At 52.7% G+C, this 19,329-nt stretch overlaps 1 protein-coding gene across 1 annotated transcript; it reads right to left on the bottom strand.

Annotated features, from left to right (window-relative positions):
- Window positions 1-4,029: 4,029 nt before the first annotated feature.
- Window positions 4,030-18,442, bottom strand: LOC144266480 (zona pellucida sperm-binding protein 1-like). Its single transcript, XM_077819919.1, has 14 exons — window positions 18,290-18,442; window positions 15,124-15,349; window positions 13,248-13,369; window positions 12,918-13,076; window positions 12,083-12,530; window positions 10,724-10,867; window positions 9,721-9,905; window positions 9,536-9,633; window positions 6,691-6,818; window positions 6,408-6,597; window positions 6,169-6,319; window positions 5,873-5,957; window positions 4,739-4,864; window positions 4,030-4,169 (listed from the first exon to the last, which is right to left on the bottom strand). Exons 1-14 carry the CDS (start codon window positions 18,440-18,442, stop codon window positions 4,030-4,032), a joined length of 2,355 nt encoding a protein of 784 aa, XP_077676045.1.
- Between the last annotated feature and the right edge of the window lie 887 nt (window positions 18,443-19,329).

Genomic DNA, 19,329 nt, shown 5'->3' with positions numbered 1-19,329 from the left:
AATGAGATCCAGTACCTCCCATTCAGACCAAGCTGGAGCTTGTCTGCGAATCCGGGACTGCGTGGTCTCTTGAGATGGTGGACTCTGCACAGTCTCCTGTGCTGGTGGACTGTGCTGATGTTGACCAAACAGGAAATTCAAAAGTTCCAGGGGCTTTTACTGTCTGCCTGGCTCATGCATCGGAGTTCAGAGAGTTGTCCGGAGCGGTCACAAGGGAGCATTCTGGGATAGCTCCCGGAGGCTAATATTGTCAAATTGCGTCCACAGTACCTCTAACCCGGAACTGCGATCTCAGTTTTAGTGCTACTCCACTTGCCAAGGTGGAGTACAGAAATCGGAGTAAAGAGCCCTTTAAATTGAAAAAACTGGTTTGGTCGTGTGGATGGAACCAGTTTTATTTCGAGGTAACTCGCCTAATTCGGAAATAACTGCGTACTGTAGACCAGACCCAAGTCTCCCTACTTCAGCAGGAGAAACATTTGGCCATTTTTCTATCATACTCAGCACTTTTCCCCTAAGTGGAGAAGTTTCATCCTCTCCTCCAACTCTCTCCTGTCTGGTGTCTCTGCCCCAGAAGTCAATGGAAGGATTCCCATGGACTTTGAAGCAGACCTTTTCTGTCAGGGGAAAATCATCCCTCACCTTCAGTGTCTGGAAGAAACCCCACGCAATGACATTTTATACATCTTCAGAACTGGTCTTTCAGTAGACTACTGAGGCCTCCCTTCTTCTTCACCCTGCCTTTAGAATTAGGGATGGCCAGGTTTTTCCGTTGAAAGATTTTAATAGGCAGTAGTAGCAGAAATACAGAACTTACACCCTTGTGTCTGAAACTTGTTCTTCTGCTGCCACCCTATTGTATTGGCTCCAGGGTAGTTTGGTTAGCTAAGCCTTCCCCTTCCATCACTGTAGTCCTGGAAAGCACACTACTGCCCCCTCCCCCATAACTGCCCATCAGCCAGTATTGACCCCCAGTTTTGCATCATTTAAATACACCATTGAGTTGTTGGAGGAAACAGCTTATTGCTATTGTTCTACCCTGGCACAGATCAGTGCTGGCAATCCTCATTCAAACATTGTAGCTTGCACCACTCCCTTTGGATTGTTTCTGGTACCCTAAGGCAATTATATGTCTTACTTCTGTGCCAAGATGATACCAAGTCTTTCATGTGCAGGATTGTCTATGCTGACTGCATTGTCATATCATTTAGCTGGTAGAAGGAAAGTCACAGGCACCCATCCAGCTGCATGCAACTTGTATCTCCAGTGTTGCGTTACTGCTTATAGTTGGCTGTCCGCTGCCACTATTGAGCTTTCAGGGAACCCCCTCTCTTCTGTCACAGACTTTAAGGCCAGAAGGGACCTGAGCAGTCTGAGCCCCTGCACATTACAGGCTACAGAACCTCACCCACCCACTCCTGCAATAGACCCATGACCTCTGTCTGAGTTAGCGATGTCCTCAAATAATGATATAAAGACAAAACTAAACAGAATCCCCACATTTACATTAGTTTAAACCTGCAAGTGACCCGTGACCTGTGCTGGAGAGGACGGCAAACCCCCACCGACAGGGTCTCTGACATGGGGGAAATTCCTTCCCAATCCCCAAAATGGTGATCAGTGAGACCCTGAACATGTGAGCAAGACCCACCAGCTAGATACCTTGGGGAAAGAATTCTCTAGAGTAACTCAGAGCCCTCCCCATCTAGTGGCCTGTAACCAGCCCTTGGAGATCTTTGCAGCTCGCAGTCACAGAGCGGTCGTGTGCCATTGTAGGCAGTCTCATCCTACCCTCCCCTCCATAAACTTATCAAGCTCAGTCTTGAAGCCAGTTACGCTTTTTACCGCCCCCGCTCCCTTTCAAAGGTTGCTCCAGAATCTCACTCCTCTGATAGAGAAACTTTTGTCTAATCTAAAGCCTAGACTTGCTTATGGCCAGTTTATATCCATTTGTTCTTGTGTCCACGTTGGTGCTTATGTTAATTCCTCTCTGATAGTAATCCCTCTGATGCATTTAGAGAGAGCAGTCATCTATCTCTCCTCAGCCTTCTTTTGGTTAGGCTAAAGGAAAGTATTTCAGTCTCCTCTCCTAAGTGAGGTTATCCATTTCTCTGGATATACTAGTAGTCCTTCTACATATCTGGTCCAGTTTGAATTCATCTTACACATGGGAGACCAGAATTGCACACAGTATTCCAGATGAGGTCTCACCTGTGCCTTGTATAATGGTACTAGCACTTCCCGCTCTCTACTGGAAATACCTCACCCGAGTATCCCATGACTGGGTGAGCCTTGTTCCCAGCTGCATCAGAGTGAAATCTCAGAGCGATCCTGTGATCAAGCAATACACCCAAGTCTTTCTCCTTTTCTGTTGCTTCTAGCAGATAAGTGCCCAGCTTTCAGCAATAATTCTCATGGTTAGTCTCCAAGTACATGATTTAAGCACAAAAGCAACAGCCTTTACAACTACAGCACGATCTTTATACTACTTTGAAATCTTAGCAAATGGCAAATTCATTGCCTTGTGCCTATAAACCACCAGGCTTCCATTCATTATTGTGCCAAGCCATCACACAATGCTTTTTGCAGGGAGTAACAAAAAGCATGATCCCTGCTGCCATCTTCTTACAGTCCAAGACTCTGACCTTGCAACACTCCATTTTAGGATGCAGGAGTACACAGGTGCACCCAGTCAGGCAGAACAGGGACTCAAACCCATGTCTCCTAGATCTCAGGCGAGTGCCCATGCATTTCCAGAATACACATGCCTTTCTGCTTTTTCCATGAAGAGTTTTGAGGCATAGGTTTTGCCTACTGCAGAATGAACATTGACATTTAATGAACAGTTTGTGTTGCTTGGCCAGCCCTCAGCCCGTGCTTAACTCCATGCATGCGTGAAGTCCCCATGAAGTCATTACCACATGCACATTAAGTGTTTGCAGGATCTGGTCCCACAGTAGGCTACCCTAGAAGATGCTCATAGAGGGGTTAGAACAGTTACGCCACGTTAGCGTGACAGTCCCTGTGGGTTCTACAGTATGGGGAGGGTGTTGACGTGGTAGGAGCAGTGGGAGAGAGGATTTTAGCTGTTGGAAGGGGATTTGGAGAGGAGCTGGAGGGCTGTAGTTTCCCCAGGCGAGATAGAAGGAAACTAATGCAAATGGAGAAGGGTAGATTGCTGTGTAGACAGAGGTGAGTGCATAGATGTAGCCGAGGTAGCTTTGGCCTAGCCAGATCAAGCAGTAGAGCAACAGCAGCACAGGCTACCCACTGGAGTACGACCCAGAGTCCCAGCTAGTCTTGTATAGGCCATGCTTCCACTACCGTTATTTCAACTAGCTTGATGAAAGCTAGCTCACTTGGGTCTGTGTGTGCACGCACTACAGCCATGCTTTGGAGTGCCCCATAGATATAGCTTAAGGGTCAAGAAGCAGGAGATACCAGTTATGGGGCAGATCCCAGCTGTCAGGCAGGATGCTTAAGGTCTTGAAGCATCAGGTTTCCCAGTCACTAACACAATGGGGAAATCTTCTCCACCTCCTGTAAGCTAGGGGCTGGCCACAGCCCCCACAGAAGACACAAGGGTTTCTTGTTACCAGACTTAGGCTTGTCCCCCAGCTGGCTCACATGGACTTCATGTGAGACTGGCAAGCACCAGTAGTTCTTATTGCATGCCCAGTGGAGTTAGAATCCAGCTATTCACAGTAAAGTTAATCAAAAAGTCTCTAGTTCGGCTGAGTGGCTTCTCCTCCCCCCAGATAGGACCCCAGGAGACGAGAGAAAGCCATTTGATTTACCTTGTCTAGTGCTAGCTTGCAGTCTTCTTCCTGTCCTCTATGCCACATCCTATTCTGGTGTCTATCCCTGCAGAGAGGTCTGTTCTGCTGCTGAATGGGGAAGAGCTACAAGGCCAGTAGTAGACCCCTGGCCTCAACAACTGCTGTTCCCTCCCCCAGAGGGACACATGCTACCACAAGACATTAGTGCACTCCAGAGATTTTATTTCTGCTCCTCTCCCTTATTTTACAGTCATCTGCCATGGAAGATTTGGGACCTTGTCATCCAGCTGCTTCTCCTATGGAGTAGTGTCACAGTAACGAGAGAAGCCACAACCACCAATGAAAGCATGGCCAGAAGCACCAGGGTCAGGTCCAGTCTGGAGACAGGGTCTGGAGGAGGAGGAGGAGGAGGAGAGGTTAAGACAATCCAGATTTCTGTAGGGTCTAAAGTGTGGAGATGACACCTAGACTTCCCTGCCCCAGTGGTGCTCCCCCTACCGCTTAGGCCAGCCTTCATCAGAAAGATACTTGAATTGTCAACTCACTTTTTAGACTGTGAGCCAGCACCACCATCCCATTGATAGCCATCCAATAGAGGGCAGAGGCAATGCTAGCCCCAGTGCATTGAGTGCCACAGAGGCTCAGGGCATACAAGTCACCATTGAGGTGCCATAGTGTCCCCCCCGCCTCCCCCAAGTTTGCTGGTTTTTGAGACATCCTATGAATGTCCATAGGATAAGGATATAACCCAACATTGGCCCACTCATAGGAAGCACTCACAGGTATGGTGTCAGCCAGCATTAGCTTACATATGGATCATCAAGGAGTGACTTCTGCATGTAGCCCCCCTCCCCCCATGAACATTTATATTAGAACCCCCTAGACAGCACTGACTTGCTGTATTCCAGGTTACTGTGCAAGATGCCAGTTGTCCTACTAGGGTTTAACAGAAACCTCACCCTTGTTCTCATAGACGTGCTCTCTCCACGGCTCAGGGCTCTCCTGGAAGATCACAGGGCCAGGAGAACTCACCAGGTCCTGGGGCTCTCCTGTCCCATTGTTGATATCCAGGAACCGGCGGCCTCCTGGCAGATGGAATGGAGAGTTAGGGAGCTGTCTGTCCAGCGCACTCACAACCAGAGGGCCCATCGTGATGAAATGCAGCGTCACCATGGACTCAACCATGAGCCCTTACAGGCCTCCTGACAGGTTGTGGTACCAGGTATTAGATCTTCCTGAATTGCTTATTTGAAGTGTGGGAGAAGTTGGGAAGAAAGGCCATTTCATCAGGAGCAGCAGACGCTCCACTCTCCAGAGGCAATTTCTAGTATTGTCTCCTACATAGGGCAGTTGTAGGCGATTAGGCCATTTACCTCTTCGTGTTAGCCCATCATACCCTAGCTCGCGCTACAGGACATGGTAGAGGTACATAACGAGCTGGGCTGAAGGCCTTGCAGTCAGTGTATAGCACAGGGCTGGGCAAACTTTTTGGCCTGAGGGCCACATTAGCACCGTAAAACTATATGGAGGGCCAGGTAGGGAAGGCTGTGCCTCCCCAAAGAGCCTGGCTCCCTCCCAATTCCTGCCCCCCTGACTGCCCACCTCAGAAACCCCCTCTGCCCCCCCAACTCCTTGTCTCCTGACTGCCCCCTCCCAGGACCCCTGCCCCTAACTGCCGCCTGGGACCACACCCCTATCCAACCCCCCGCTCCCTGACAGCCCCCGCTGGACTCCAATGACTATCCAATGCCCCCCGACTGCCCCCCCGAACCTCTGCCCAATCCAACCAGCCCCTGTCCCGACTGCCCCCTGGCACCCTCTGCCCCTTTTCCAATCCCAACCCCCTTATGATGCTGCTCAGAGCAGTGGGAGCTCACAGCTCCTACCGGAGCAGAGTGCTGGAGGCGTGCTGAGGCTGCGAGGGAGAGGGACAGCACAGGAGGGGCTGGGAACTCAGGGGCTGGGCAGGATGGTCCTGCAGGTGGTAGTTTCCCCATGGCAGGACAGGCAGATCTCTGTTCACTTTGAGTCCTCTGGTATTTGGGATGGGAGCTTGTAGAAACCCACATGGATTTCAGACCACTCCGACTTACTTGTAGCAGCTCCTGATGGGCACATGGTCCTGCAGGGCTCCAGCCGGGAGGGGTAGCAAGCTGAGGCGCTACAGTAAATGTACACCTAAAATCCACACAAGTGAGAATGGAGTTAGTGAGTGACTGGCCAGTGCTGGTAGGAGGCAGGAAGCAGATCCACAGCTATCAGTTTGGTTCTGCATGTGCAGCGCCTCAGCAGAGGCTGAGGAGGTCAGGACCTGACTCAGATAGGAGCTCCTGCCCCTGCACTCCGACTTCCCCCTCCTCACCCGCTTTACATGTGGGCCCCTTCTCACCTCTCCCTCAAGTGCCACCTGGGAGGCGGAGTCCACAAAGGCAAAAGTGGAGAGGACGAAGCGCTGGTGGTGAGTCGGGAAGGGCAGCTCAGATGAGGCCGGGCCCACGGGCACAAGCTGGGTTCTGTAGTTGTCTCCCAGGAACGGGCACCTGGGAGCAAGACATGAGAGAAGGGTGGACCAAGGAAACCGCCTTCCTCCTCCCCAAGCCATGCTCCCCCTCCATCCCAGCCACTCACCCGTCCACCAGGATGGGCCACTGCGGCTGCTGCAGGGGGTTAGCGCTTGGGGTGGCCCAGCACTGGTGCAGAACCAGAACCAGGGACGGGTCTGTTCTGTGCAGGATGCGAACCTCCATGTAGACAGGGTCCCTGAGCACCTTCACCACAGGGTAGTCTCTCTCTGTGAGATAGGATCTGTAGCTCGGGTCTGTGAGGGAGAGGGTAGAAGGAGAGCAGAGCTGAGACACCTGTGGTCCTTCAGGGGGATGGGATCTCCGTGCTGGAGTGAGGGGTCACCTACCTGTGGCGATGCGCAGCTCAAGCCGGAGGGGTCCTGCCTGGGTGACTGGAGCAGGTGTGGGGGGCAAGAAGACCTCGACCTGGACTGGCAGAAAGTCACTGGCATTGTAGATGCAGCGAGCATGGAGGCTGCACAGGAGAGAGCAGAGGGAGGAGACAGGGGCTGATGTTCTGTGACTTCAGATTGAGGCCACGTGGTTTCTGGCAGTGACCTTATTAGTGCTTGAGACAAGCAGGATCAGGCCCTATCAGTACCTGGATGGGAGACATCCAAGGATGCTAGTGGATCAACCCTTTTAGCAACTCAGATGTTCTTCCCTCCAACTCAGGGAGTCAGCAGGAGTGTCTGAGCACGGCCACATGGGGGCCTTCTCAGACAGGCTAGAAGCACCTGCTTACTTGTCCTCACATCTCTTTTGGCAGCATTCTCAATGTAAGCAGGGGAATAGTCCTGCTCTTGTGGGGAACTTTCCTGGCTTCTGCACTACCCCAGTGAAGTGGGCTAGCGAAAGGATCCGAGTCCTCGCTCCCACTTCCTTTATCCAGTGGCCTCCCTGCCCTTCAGGGCTCCCCTCCACTCTCCTGTCTGGCAGAGTCCTCGTAACCCCAACAAGGCTAGGCCCAGGATTCTGGGGGGGCTCGACCCCCAACCCTGCTGTGGTCACCTAGGACAGGGGCTAGGGTGTCCCCACTCCGGGGTACTCTCTCTGCACTGGGCACTTCTGACCCATGACCATTACATACAAGGTAAAGCAAATGCAAGTTATTTAATCAACTATTTTAGAAAGAAGGAAACATGGGAAAGGTTAAAGGAAACACATGACCTGACTGTGTGACCCAGGCAAATCCAGTTCACACGGAGGACAGGACCTCCCTGGCCTCCTGACTCTGATTAGCCTGCCCACCCTGTCATTCAGGCTGACCTGGAGCATTGGCCTCTCCCCATTGTTCCTGGGGACTGTCACTCTCAGGGTCCTGATTTCCCATAGATCCTTCCCCTTTTAGTACTGGGAGCTAGCCAACCAGTACACCCCACTGAATGTTAGTAAGGGGGCAACAGTCCTTACATCAAGTTTGCCACCAACTGTTATCCAAGCTTTCTTTCTACCAACCCTGTAGGGAGTTATTAGTCCCTCAGGGTGGCCCCATGGAGCCCTTCTCGGGTCAGGCTGGCTGTGCCTACTTGCCATTGGAGATTGCACAGCAAGTGGCATTTACAATCATAAGATTAGGATTGGAAGAGCCCTCAGGTGGTCAGCTAGTCCAACCCGCTGCTCAAAGCAGGACCAACCCCAACTAAATCATCCCAGCCAGGGCTTGGTCAAGCCAGGTATTCAGGACCTCTAAGGATGGAGATTCTGCCACTTCCCTAGGTAACCCATTCCAGTGCTTCACCATCCTCCTAGAGGGACAGTCCCGTCCTCAATAGCCATCCTAGACCTCCCCCACTGCAGCTTGAGACCATTGCTCCTTGTTCGGTCATCTGCCATCACTGAGAACAGCCAAGCTCCATCCTCCTTGGAACCCCTTCAGGTAGGGGAAGGCTGCTATCAAATCCCCCCTCACTTGTCTCTTCTGCAGACTAAATAAGCCCAGGTCCCTCAGCCTCTCCTCATAAATTATGTGCCCCAGCCCCCTAATCATTTTCGTTGCCCTCTGCTGGGCAATCTCCAAATTTTTCCACATCCTTTCTGTTGGTGAGGGCCCAAAACTGGACACAGTACTCCAGATGGGCTTCACCACTGCTGGTGAGAGGGGAATCACCACTTCCCTCCATCTGCTGGCAATGCTCCTACTAATGCACCCCAATATACCAGTAGCTTTCTTGGCAAGAAGGGCCCACTATTCATTCGTAGCCAGCTGCTCGTACACTGTAATCCCCAGGTCCTTGTCTGTAGAACTGCTGCTTAGCCAGTCGGTCCCCAGCCTGTACCAGTGAATGGGATTCTTCCCTCCTAAGTGCAGGACTCTGCACTCGTCCTTTTTGAAGCTCAGATTTCTTTTAGCCCGATTTTCAATTTTTCTAGATCTCTCCCCCCAACTTAGTGTTATCCATTAACTTACACCCTCAGCAAGCCATCCCATCATCCAGATCGTTAATGATAATGAACAAAACCAACCCCAGGACAGACGCCTGGGGCATGCCGCTTGATACCAGCTGCCAACTAGACAGAGCTGTTGATTGCTACCCGTTGACCTTGATGATCTAGCCAGCTTTCGAGCCACCTTTAATTCATTCATCCAGCCCCTACTTCTTTAACTTGCTGTCAAGAACACTGTGGGAGTCTGTAACAAACTTTGTTCGAGTCAAGGTATATCATGTCCACCGCTTTCCCCACATGCACAGAGCCAGTTCTCATCATAGAAAGCAATCAGGTTGGTCAGGCATGACTTGCCCTTGGTGAATCCATTTTGGCTGGTCCTGATCACCTTCCTCTCCTCCAAGTGCTTCAGAATGGATTCCTTGACAACCTGCTGCAGGATTTTTCCAGGGACTGAGGTGAGGCTGACCAATGTTGGCATTTGATCAGACAACGTAAAACCCTGACTCTTGGACAGTCAGCTGCACAGAGTGTCCTTCCCTTCACAAAGCAAGATTTTGCCCCATGCCCCATTAGGGATCAGGTGCATATCCCCTTTTCTGAGTGTGGGGCAGCCTGAGACTGCAGGGAATCCATATCTGTAGAACATCCCCTAAGTCCTTTGGTGGTCAGGAGAGGCTGCTGGAAAATTGATGGATCAGATCTTTGCCAGGGGAAAGGATCTGGCCTCACGCTTCCACTGTGGAAGGGCTGAAGACTGCTCACCATCACTTCCTTGCTAGTCAACAGAGCAGGCCAACTTACATGAAGGTGCTGTCCCGGGTGATGGAGCCGTCCGGCCCAGTCCGGATGTCGATGCCAGAGATCAGCTGGTTCTCATAGATCAGTTTGTCATGGATCACCTGGAAGAGAGAGAGACATGGGGCAGGTTAGTCCCTCAAGACCCTGAGCAGAGCACTCACCCTGGCTTCCCGTGGGTGTCCCCTCACCTGGACTGTGGTGCCACACTGCATGAGGGGGAAGCGGAAGATCACAAAAGCCTCAGTCATCCTGATGGGGTCACACCCTGCCTGGGCATAGGCTAGCCGGACACTCTCCAGGATGATGGGGTGATCAGACATGTCCCTGGAGACCACCAGAACAAAGTGACCATCCAGGAGGCACTGAACAGTGACTGCAACACAAAGGAGCAGGATTAAGTATAGATGTTCCTGGTAGAGGAATTGGGCAAGAGTTCCATGCCACACTCAGGATGATAGATTGGAGAAGAGCCATGAGAAATATTAGAAAACAGGCCTTGTAGTGACCAAATTCTGTCTCTTTAGACAGAGAGAAGGTTAAGGGGTGACTTGATTACAGTCTAAGTATTTAAATAAGGTATAGATCTGAGAGCGAGGGTAGTTAACTCTTGGAATGGTTTGTCCAGGGTCATGGTGGATTCTCCATCACTGATAAGGCAAGACTGGATGTCTGCTAAGAGATCTGCTGGAGGAATTATTTCAGGGAAATCCTATAGCTCGTGTTATACAGGAAATCAGACTAGTGATCACAATGGTCCCTTCTGGCTTTGGAAGCTATCAAATGAAGCCCCATGGGGGTAAGTGGGTTTGTCTGAGACAGCATGATTGCAGCTCATGTTGTGCAGGAACGAGACACAAGCCGGCAGAGTTATCCATCGATCTGATGATGGAGCACCAGCCTGTACCGTCTGATGGTTCTTCCTCTGCCACCACACATTTGGTGTTGGCTCTCAAGATCTGCCAGGCATTGGGCAACTGAGGAGAGACCATGATGTAGGAAGGAATCCCTTTGCACACAACTGATGCCAGCTGCAGCCTAGGGTGAGAGTTACAAAGACATTGCATCCAAGTCTAGTTCACCATGCTAGTAGGTGGTGACCAAACTCATCTGAGACGTACGGTGTGTCACCAAGCTTCCCAGGACAGAGATGACAAAAGGCTCCATAAACTGACATGAGGGCAGGTCTCCTACCTGTGTTGCCAAAGTAGCAGGGAATGGTGAGGTCAGTCTCATCATAACAGCAGCCAGCCTGGAAGCAAGCAGCTTGGCCTGGGGCATCCGCACAGGGCATCTTCCCAGCCACCACACGGCACTGCTCCTCTGTGAGATGCGCCCCTAGAACAGCAGGGTGTGGATTAAGGAGAGCTAGAGAGCCTCTAAAGGGATCGCAAGAGACCCTTCCCCAGAGACTTTTTAAGATCTGTAGTGACCTCTGGACAAGTGGCTGACCTCAACACCAGTCCAACCCTCCTCCCCTTCCCCAAAGGGCTGCAAGAGCTCCCACAGTGGTCCTCCATCCCAGCTCACCCTGCCCCCCACGACCATAACCTCAAACCACATACCACCTCAGACAGCATTGTGCTCAGATCCCCACCCCTGTCCTCCAGATGTAGCATGTTGCCCTTCTCTGATAGCAGGCTTAACATGTCACTTGGAAATTCAGGCTCCTGATCTGCTGCTGTGTCAGAGGAGAGCCCCCACCTACACCCTACAGCCCCCTCAACACAGCCAGCAATGTGGTCAACTCTAATTTATCACTTAGCAGTTCTGAGGTGGGTTTCTCTAGCCATCTCATGAAATAGTGAGCAAACGCCTGCTCTATGAATTTTTACTTTCTTGAAGCCACCATCTCCCTTTACGGATGATGGGGCAGAAGCTAGCAGGTTGGCCACCATTTCCCCATAGCCGATCAGAGGAAAGTGTCCCTCATAAACATGGCTGCGAATTTCTTTCATGAGACTGAAGCTGTACCTACAGGCAAAGTGGATGCCACTCTGGTTTAGGGGGCGGGCTAGACAGGACTCTAGGAGAGTGAGGGACTAAGAGCTGAGAAGAGCCTGTGTGAGACACATGGTGGGGGGGGAGAGAGGAGACAGATTGCAAGCAGATGTGGGGGTGAGATATGAAGGGATACAACATCAGATCCCAAACCCTGGGATACTGGAGGAACAGGAGAAACCCCTCTGAGCAGCCAATGGCAAGGACACATTGGTGCATGTGTGATTGGATTTTGCGCCAAAGTAGCTCACAGACTTTGGAAGCAAGTGCCTTCCCCCTAAACTTCAAAAAACCAGAAGGCAAATAGCCACCCCTTCCCCTTCAAATAAACTGGGGGCGGGTGGGGGAAGAGCATGATTTCTAAACGAATCTCATTTTTGATTATGGCTTACAACACTGTCAACACCAGCTCTAACATGGCAGCCACAAGCAAGAGACAAGGTTCAGCTCCTCTGAAGACCACCACAGGAGTCAGAAGTGGACCATGAAACCTTCCATTAGAGGGGACCCACATGCACTCAAACCAGTTAGAGGTCAGACACCCCCACACACCTATGTTGCTTGGTGGAGGATATATTTGGGGCACCGGGCGCACCAGGCCCGGCTGCGGCTGGGGCACCGGGCGCACCAGGCCCGGCTGCGGCTGGGGCACCGGGCGCACCAGGCCCGGCTGCGGCTGGGGCACCGGGCGCACCAGGCCCGGCTGCGGCTGGGGCACCGGGCGCACCAGGCCCGGCTGCGGCTGGGGCACCGGGCGCACCAGGCCCGGCTGCGGCTGGGGCACCGGGCGCACCAGGCCCGGCTGCGGCTGGGGCACCGGGCGCACCAGGCCCGGCTGCGGCTGGGGCACCGGGCGCACCAGGCCCGGCTGCGGCTGGGGCACCGGGCGCACCAGGCCCGGCTGCGGCTGGGGCACCGGGCGCACCAGGCCCGGCTGCGGCTGGGGCACCGGGCGCACCAGGCCCGGCTGCGGCTGGGGCACCGGGCGCACCAGGCCCGGCTGCGGCTGGGGCACCGGGCGCACCAGGCCCGGCTGCGGCTGGGGCACCGGGCGCACCAGGCCCGGCTGCGGCTGGGGCACCGGGCGCACCAGGCCCGGCTGCGGCTGGGGCACCGGGCGCACCAGGCCCGGCTGCGGCTGGGGCACCGGGCGCACCAGGCCCGGCTGCGGCTGGGGCACCGGGCGCACCAGGCCCGGCTGCGGCTGGGGCACCGGGCGCACCAGGCCCGGCTGCGGCTGGGGCACCGGGCGCACCAGGCCCGGCTGCGGCTGGGGCACCGGGCGCACCAGGCCCGGCTGCGGCTGGGGCACCGGGCGCACCAGGCCCGGCTGCGGCTGGGGCACCGGGCGCACCAGGCCCGGCTGCGGCTGGGGCACCGGGCGCACCAGGCCCGGCTGCGGCTGGGGCACCGGGCGCATGGTCTCCTCTGGGGTTAAGTCACGTTCAGTGGGCTTGGGGCAGGTCATGTTCACATCATAGGTGGCAGCGACGGCCCTGGCGCTCAGCAGTTCCTCCACTCGGACTTGCAGGTGGTTACGCCCATCCTGCAATGTAGAGACACCAATCAGTCAGTATTGTGGCCTAACAGACTCTCTGTAGGCGCTAAGCACAGCGCCCCCCAGCTGCACAGGCTGCTGTGACTGCAGGTATGGACCCATCTCCAGCTTCTGTTGTTGCTCAGGTACACTGGGGTGAGGCGTGCCAACCCCCCTCACCTTCTTCTGCACATGACAGCCATTGTAGCCAGCTGAGAAGATCATCGCTCCTTGCTCGCCAGATGTGACCCAATGGAGACAAATGGAGCAGTTGGTAACTTCGAAGGGTGTCCCAAACTCATCTGTGGAGAGAGTCATACAGGTCGTGGGTAAGGAAGAGTTAAAGCCCTTGATGAAGCTTAGCCAAGTAGCCATATTTGGAACAGTGACTGTGGTTTGTCACATCCTTCAGTTTAGTGGAGTTTAGCATGGTGGGAAGCAGCTCCAAAGATACAGGACGGCCGTCATTTACCAAGTCTGACCTAGAGCCAGGAGTGTTAGGATATAGATGTTCAGGCCTGTCTGTAAAGGCCTATACTCTCAGAATTTAGGTGTATTCTTATCACTTGGCTAGTTCTAGAGGTATAAGAGAAAGAATCAAAATCACTGTCTGCTGGTGTAAGGGCCTTCTCTTACTGTGACAGTCTGAGGCCCTGTTCTTAGGCTAAGGCCTTTGGCTAAGCAAGAGAGGCAGCCATAAGCTGGGAAGCGAACGGTCACATCCTCACATTCCAAAGTCGTCACATTGAAATAAGGGGCTATTGGGCTGTTAGGCAGTATCAGGACAGGATTGTATTCCTATCACCTCCAGAGAAAGGGAAGTGCCTAGAAAATGTAAAAGGAAACTTAGTTTGATAGCATCCTGTCTGGCAAGAACTCACTCATCAATAGCTGGGATGTGAAATCCTCACTGCTATATTGTTTTGTCATTTCTAGTTCCCACTTTGCTATTGTTTGTCTGTATAATCTCTGTCTGGTTCTGTGATTGTTTCTGTCTGCTCTATAATTAATTTTGCTGGGTGTAAACTCATTAAGGTGGTGGGATATAATTGGGTACATAATCATGTACCAATATGTTAGGATTGGTTAGTTACATTTCAGGAAAATGATTGGTTAAGGTATAGCTAAGCAGAACTCAAGTTTTACTATATAATCTGTAGTCAATAAGGAAGTGAGTGGGCGTGGGTGGGAGGGGATGAGAACAGGGGTGCGGAAATTGGAATCATGTTTTGCTAAAGGGGGAAATGGGAACAGGGAATGGGGGTAAGGAAATTGGAATAATGTTTGGCTGTGGGCAGGAATGGGAACAGGGACACAGGTGTAAGGCTCTGTGGTGTCAGAGCTGGGAAGGAGGACACTAAGGAAGGAAACTGGAATCATGCTTGCTGGAAGTTCCCCCCAATAAACTTCGAATTGTTTGCATCTTTGGACTTTGGGTATTGTTGCTCTCTGTTCATGCGAGAAGGACCAGGGAAGTAAGTGGGTGAAGGAATAAGCCCCCTAACAAGGAGGGCTGAGAGTGGCCGAGCCGAGCCAGGCCAGGTCAGGCCATCCCATCCCGTGCTTGGGCATGACAACAGGGAGGTGATCGCCCACAGAGGGCGCAGGATCCAGGCATCTGGAGCTCAAAGGGCCGAGTTACACCAGAGCTTGGGATACCCAGCCACATTTTAGTATGTCCTTTTACAGTCTCCCCCCAGCAGGGTTCCCTCTTTACCCTCTGCTATTTTGTGGGTCACGGTCAGCAGGCTGTTGTGAGGAAAGACTTTGCTACCTGGATTCAACGGTTAGCGCTATCTCCAGTCTTTTCTCCAGGGGACAGAAGCCACAGACTCTCACTTCAGGAGACCAGGGTACTCAAGATTTGAGGGTAACAGCCAGGCCACCAAAAAGCACTAGAGTAGGACCTTCTTGTTCCCTTCCTAAAGCTCTCATTACATACTGTAGAAGTAAGAGGTTTCCACAGGAGACCCATAAAACCCTCCTGCATGTCTAAGAGGGCAGACAAGCAGGAGGCTTCTTAGCTTTCTTATGAAGCAGCCAGGCAGCTACTTACCCACAACTTTGAAGCGGACGGTGCGGCCCTGGCTGGGAAAGACCAGCAGCTGCATCCCATAGTCTCCACAGTCATACTCATGTTGCAAGACAGAGAAACTGACCCTGTGGAAGTCCCCCTGCCCAAGGGCTATCCTTAGGGACCAGAGCAGCACTAAGCCCACAAAATACCTACAGCCCAGCCCCATGGCTGAAGATGCTAGAAAAGAAGCCCTGTCTAGCAGCCACTTCTCATAAGGGGGGAGGCTGTGGGACCGGGGCTTTGTAGGGAGAGTGGTGGGGAGGGGGCAGGGTGTGAATCAGATGAGCAGAGAGGCAGCACCTGGGGAGCTGCCTGGTGCTGGGGAGGGGCCGGGTGAAAAGTGCAAAGCTCAGGGTGAAAGGGAAACATAACCATCGAACCCTTCAGCACTAAGACTCCCCTCCCATTGAAGCCTCCTGTTACGCTACCTTTTCAGTGTTGCCAGCTCTCAGGATTTTATTGCAAGTCCCATGGTAACTGATGTTTTATTTCAAGCCCCATCTCCTGGAAACAAGGAACTAGCTGAGAACCTGAGTGTGCATTCAAAAGAAAAGTAAGTTTCTTGCCCTCACAGTTGCAGAGAAAAGCATAAAAACAGGGCTCAAGCACACCCCAAGTGCCCCAAAAATCAGAAGGCCAAGTTGCCTGGAATTGAAGGGTCTAGTCAGTGTATCCTTCTGGGATCGGATGATTTAGTTGGGGATTGGTCCTGCTTTGAGCAGGGGGTTGGACTAGATGACCTCTTGAGGTCCCTTCCATGCTCTGCCCAAGGCCCTCTCCTTCTGCTGCTGGTAGTTGGCCCCAGCCCAGGCAAGCAGCCTGCTCCTCTTCTGGGAAGCCTGCTGGGCTGGGGCTGGGGCTAGGGCGGCTAGGACTTGGGGTGGCTGGGGCCGCACCACCCAGTTCTCCAGGGCTGGGGGGAAAGGGAGGGCTGCCCGATGCCCACCCAGTGGTCTGGTGCTGGGGAGCAGCCCACCCACCCAGTGCTGCGGGGCTGATGGGGCAGCCTGTCTGGTGCTCTGGGTGTGTGTGTGTGCCCTGGCGCTTTGGGGCTGGTGGTGCTTGGGCAACCCGGGAATGGAAGGGTGGGCTGGTAGCCGTGGAAGGGAGGGATTCTGGGCTTTGGGGTGGGGCCTGAGGCTGAAGGGTGGGCCGGGCCAGGGGCTAGCCTCCCCAAGCCTGTGGTTCACCCACCGTCCATGGCCAAATCTAAGGTAGACGTAAGGCACACATTTTGAAGGGTGACTAACCCTTGGAACAGACGACCACTGGAAGTGATGGATTCTCAATCAGGCTATGTCTACACAGCTGCAGTGCTGCCCTGTAGTGCTGAAACATACTGCAGCAATACTGTCGTAAATCCACCGCTCCAAGAGGTAGGACGATGGCAGAGTTCTTCCAGTGAGCTCATGGCATCTACTCTGGGAGAGAGGTTGGATTAACTACGTCTCTCAGGAGGGTGAATTTTTCACAGCCCTGAGGGACACACCTGGGTCAACCTAACTTTCTAGTGTAGACCAGCCCACAGGCGGCCTGTCTGGAAGACGCTTTACTCAGACACAAGTTATCGGGCTCCATGCAGAGGAAACAGGGTGACATTCTCTGGTCAGTGCTCTGCTGGAGGTCAGATTGGTTGATCTAAGGGTCCCTTCTGGCCTGAAAATCCATGAACCTATGAAAAAACCCCTCAAGTGTATTTTTTTGTGTGAAAAATCTCGAGATTTTTGCAGCAATCTCTTGATTTTTGGCTCTTTGGGGTTGGGGCTCCCCGTCTCATCTCCCTCGTTCTTTCTGCCCTTCTCACTGCTGAGAATATCGCCAACCCTCAGCGCTCAAAAATCATGAGTCCCCCCAAACTCCTGAGCTTCCCTTAAAGATCATGAGATTTTAAAAATAACAAATTTGTGGCTATTTTAAAATGCTTTTCTGGCTTTTGAATCTGCGGAGGTCATGCTTTGAAGCTTCTCTGTCTCTACAGTTATTATGTATTTGTATTCCTGCAGTGCTTAAGAGCTCCGGTCATGGAGCAGGACCCCATTGGGTCAGGCACCATACAAACATAAAACAAAAAGATGAGGCTTGAAACCCGTTTTTTAAAAGGAAAGCTGATGTTCTGGTATGTTCACCTGACTCCAGGAGCTGGAGCTTTAAGAAAAGCACAAAGTATTGCATCACTCACAATAACATGATGAGAGTTGGTAACTCCATCTCTGCTTCTTCCCTACTTCCCTGTTGTGTTGTGAACACTGGGGCGGGGGGGCATCGGGGGAGGAATGTAAAACTCACTCAGGGATGCTTTATCTTTGCGGCAGGGCAAGCAAGGTGTGTAGAGAAACTGCTCCTGTGACTGGGGAATGGAGAACGGGCCCCTGAGCCTGATGCTAACAGCTGCCAAACACGCCTCCCCCACAGCTCTGCTAGTACTCTTAACTCTGACCTACACACATGCTGCTAGTCTGGTCTTCTATCCCACTGCTCCGCACCCCCTTGCCCTGTATGTCAATCTCTGGCTTGCAATTTTAACTGCTCCTGCTTGGGCCCACACTGAGATTTAAACTCTATGATCTTCAGAGCGAAAACCAGGCGATTCTGAACGAAAAGGACTAACCATCTCTAGGGAGTGGCTGTAGCACTCTCATTAACATCCATGTGAACCAGCCCCTAGAGAGCAACAGATCCCCAAGCTCCCCTCATGCGGGCGACATCGTCATCTCCGTACAGGTGTAGTCCTGGCCCCCAGTCACCCTGATGCTTTATCCCTTCACCAACCCCATAAGGGACACCTGCTGAGACCTAACATTACATGTCATACCTTTGGAAGGATCAGGCCTCCTCAGTGCTGAGTAGGGGGATCTGTGGGCAAAACCCAGGAGGTCCAGAAAACAGTGGTGTTAATTCACTAGGAGTCACTGTGTTCTGTCTGAGTCAGTGTTGGAACAGGGCTCTGGCGTGGTGCCAGGGGCTGATGGAGGCGCCATTGTTCTGATGAGGTGTAGAACTGAGGCCCATGATTGTTAATGATTTTATAGCTCTTTTAAAATAAGATTAAGGGGGTTAGCCCTAGTGGCCTGTGCAGAGTCCAAGTTAGGGGTGAAACTAGTGAAAAAGCAGGGAGGCCTCATACCAGGCCTTGAAGAAACCTAACCTGGCCAAGTATGGAGCTCCACAGACCGAGGCAGGCCTCAGCCTGAGCTATGTGAAACCTGAGGATGGGATGTAAGGACACCTCAATAGGCTTAGGCCTCTTGAGCTTCTCTTGGCTGGTGGTTTTCCTAGACTCCGTCTGTCTTTTTCTCATGGCACTGCTACCCCTCAGTACGTTTACAGTACAAAATTATTTCAAAATTATTCTATTCGAATTTTCGGAAGCTATTTTATACGTTCGGTCTTCTGTGTCCCTACTAAAGCGGGTGAATTTGGCAGACTGCGTCCACAGTACCAAGGCTGGCATCAAATGTCAGAGCGGAGCACTGTGGGTAGCTATCCCACAGTTCCCACAGTCCCTGCCGCCCATTGGAATTCTCTGGTAAGCTCCCAGTTAAGCATGATGGGGCAAAAACATTCTGGCGGGTGTTTCTGGGTGTGTGTCACCAGAAAGCTACGGCAGACAATCGTTTCGCCCCTTTTTGGCATGCAGACGCCATACTGCTTTCAGCAGACGGTGCACCGCTGCTCTCCTGCTACGATGAATCCTCCTCTCCAACTCAACTCTGCTCGGCCATTGTGAATCGAGCAACACAGCTTCTGCCGCCAACTCTGCTCTCCTGCTATTGCCACACTTGCGAGCTTCTCCATTTTGTCTGTCCTGGGCTCCCACCTCTGTGAAAGCCACAGAAGACAACCATTGTCAGTCTTTGTTCGGCTACCGTGACCCAAACAGCACAGCTTCCGCTGCCACTCTGCTCTCCTGCGTTTCGCACCCCTTTTCCAGGATTACCCGTGCAAGCGCCATAGCCATGGAGCCCGATCAGATCTCTGCTGCATTTTGACCACTGTAAATACCTCATGCATTATGCAGCAGTATGTGCAGTACCTGCAAGACTGGGCAAGGAAGTGATGACAGCGCGATTACTATACTGATGAGGATATGGACACAGACGGTACGGCATGTGGTGATTGGGAGATCATGGTGCTGTTGGGCCAGGTTCATGCGGTGGAATGCCGATTCTGGGCCCAGGAAACAAG

Source organism: Eretmochelys imbricata, chromosome 6, assembly GCF_965152235.1.
Source record: "Eretmochelys imbricata isolate rEreImb1 chromosome 6, rEreImb1.hap1, whole genome shotgun sequence".
Classification (NCBI taxonomy): Eukaryota; Metazoa; Chordata; order Testudines; family Cheloniidae; genus Eretmochelys; species Eretmochelys imbricata.
The sequence above is the reverse complement of the archived record's forward strand: the minus strand, read 5'-3'. Positions and strand labels throughout refer to the sequence as shown.

Coding starts and splice junctions, on each gene's coding strand:
- LOC144266480 (XM_077819919.1), bottom strand. CDS start 18,442: ATGAGAAAAAGACAGACGGAGTCTAGGAAAACCACCAGCCAAGAGAAG. Junction 10,868..12,082: donor TCCTCCACCAAGCAACATAG/GTGTGTGGGGGT, acceptor CTGCTGTTCTAG/GGGCGCATCTCACAGAGGAG. Junction 6,598..6,690: donor TGAGCTGCGCATCGCCACAG/GTAGGTGACCCC, acceptor TCTCCCTCACAG/ACCCGAGCTACAGATCCTAT.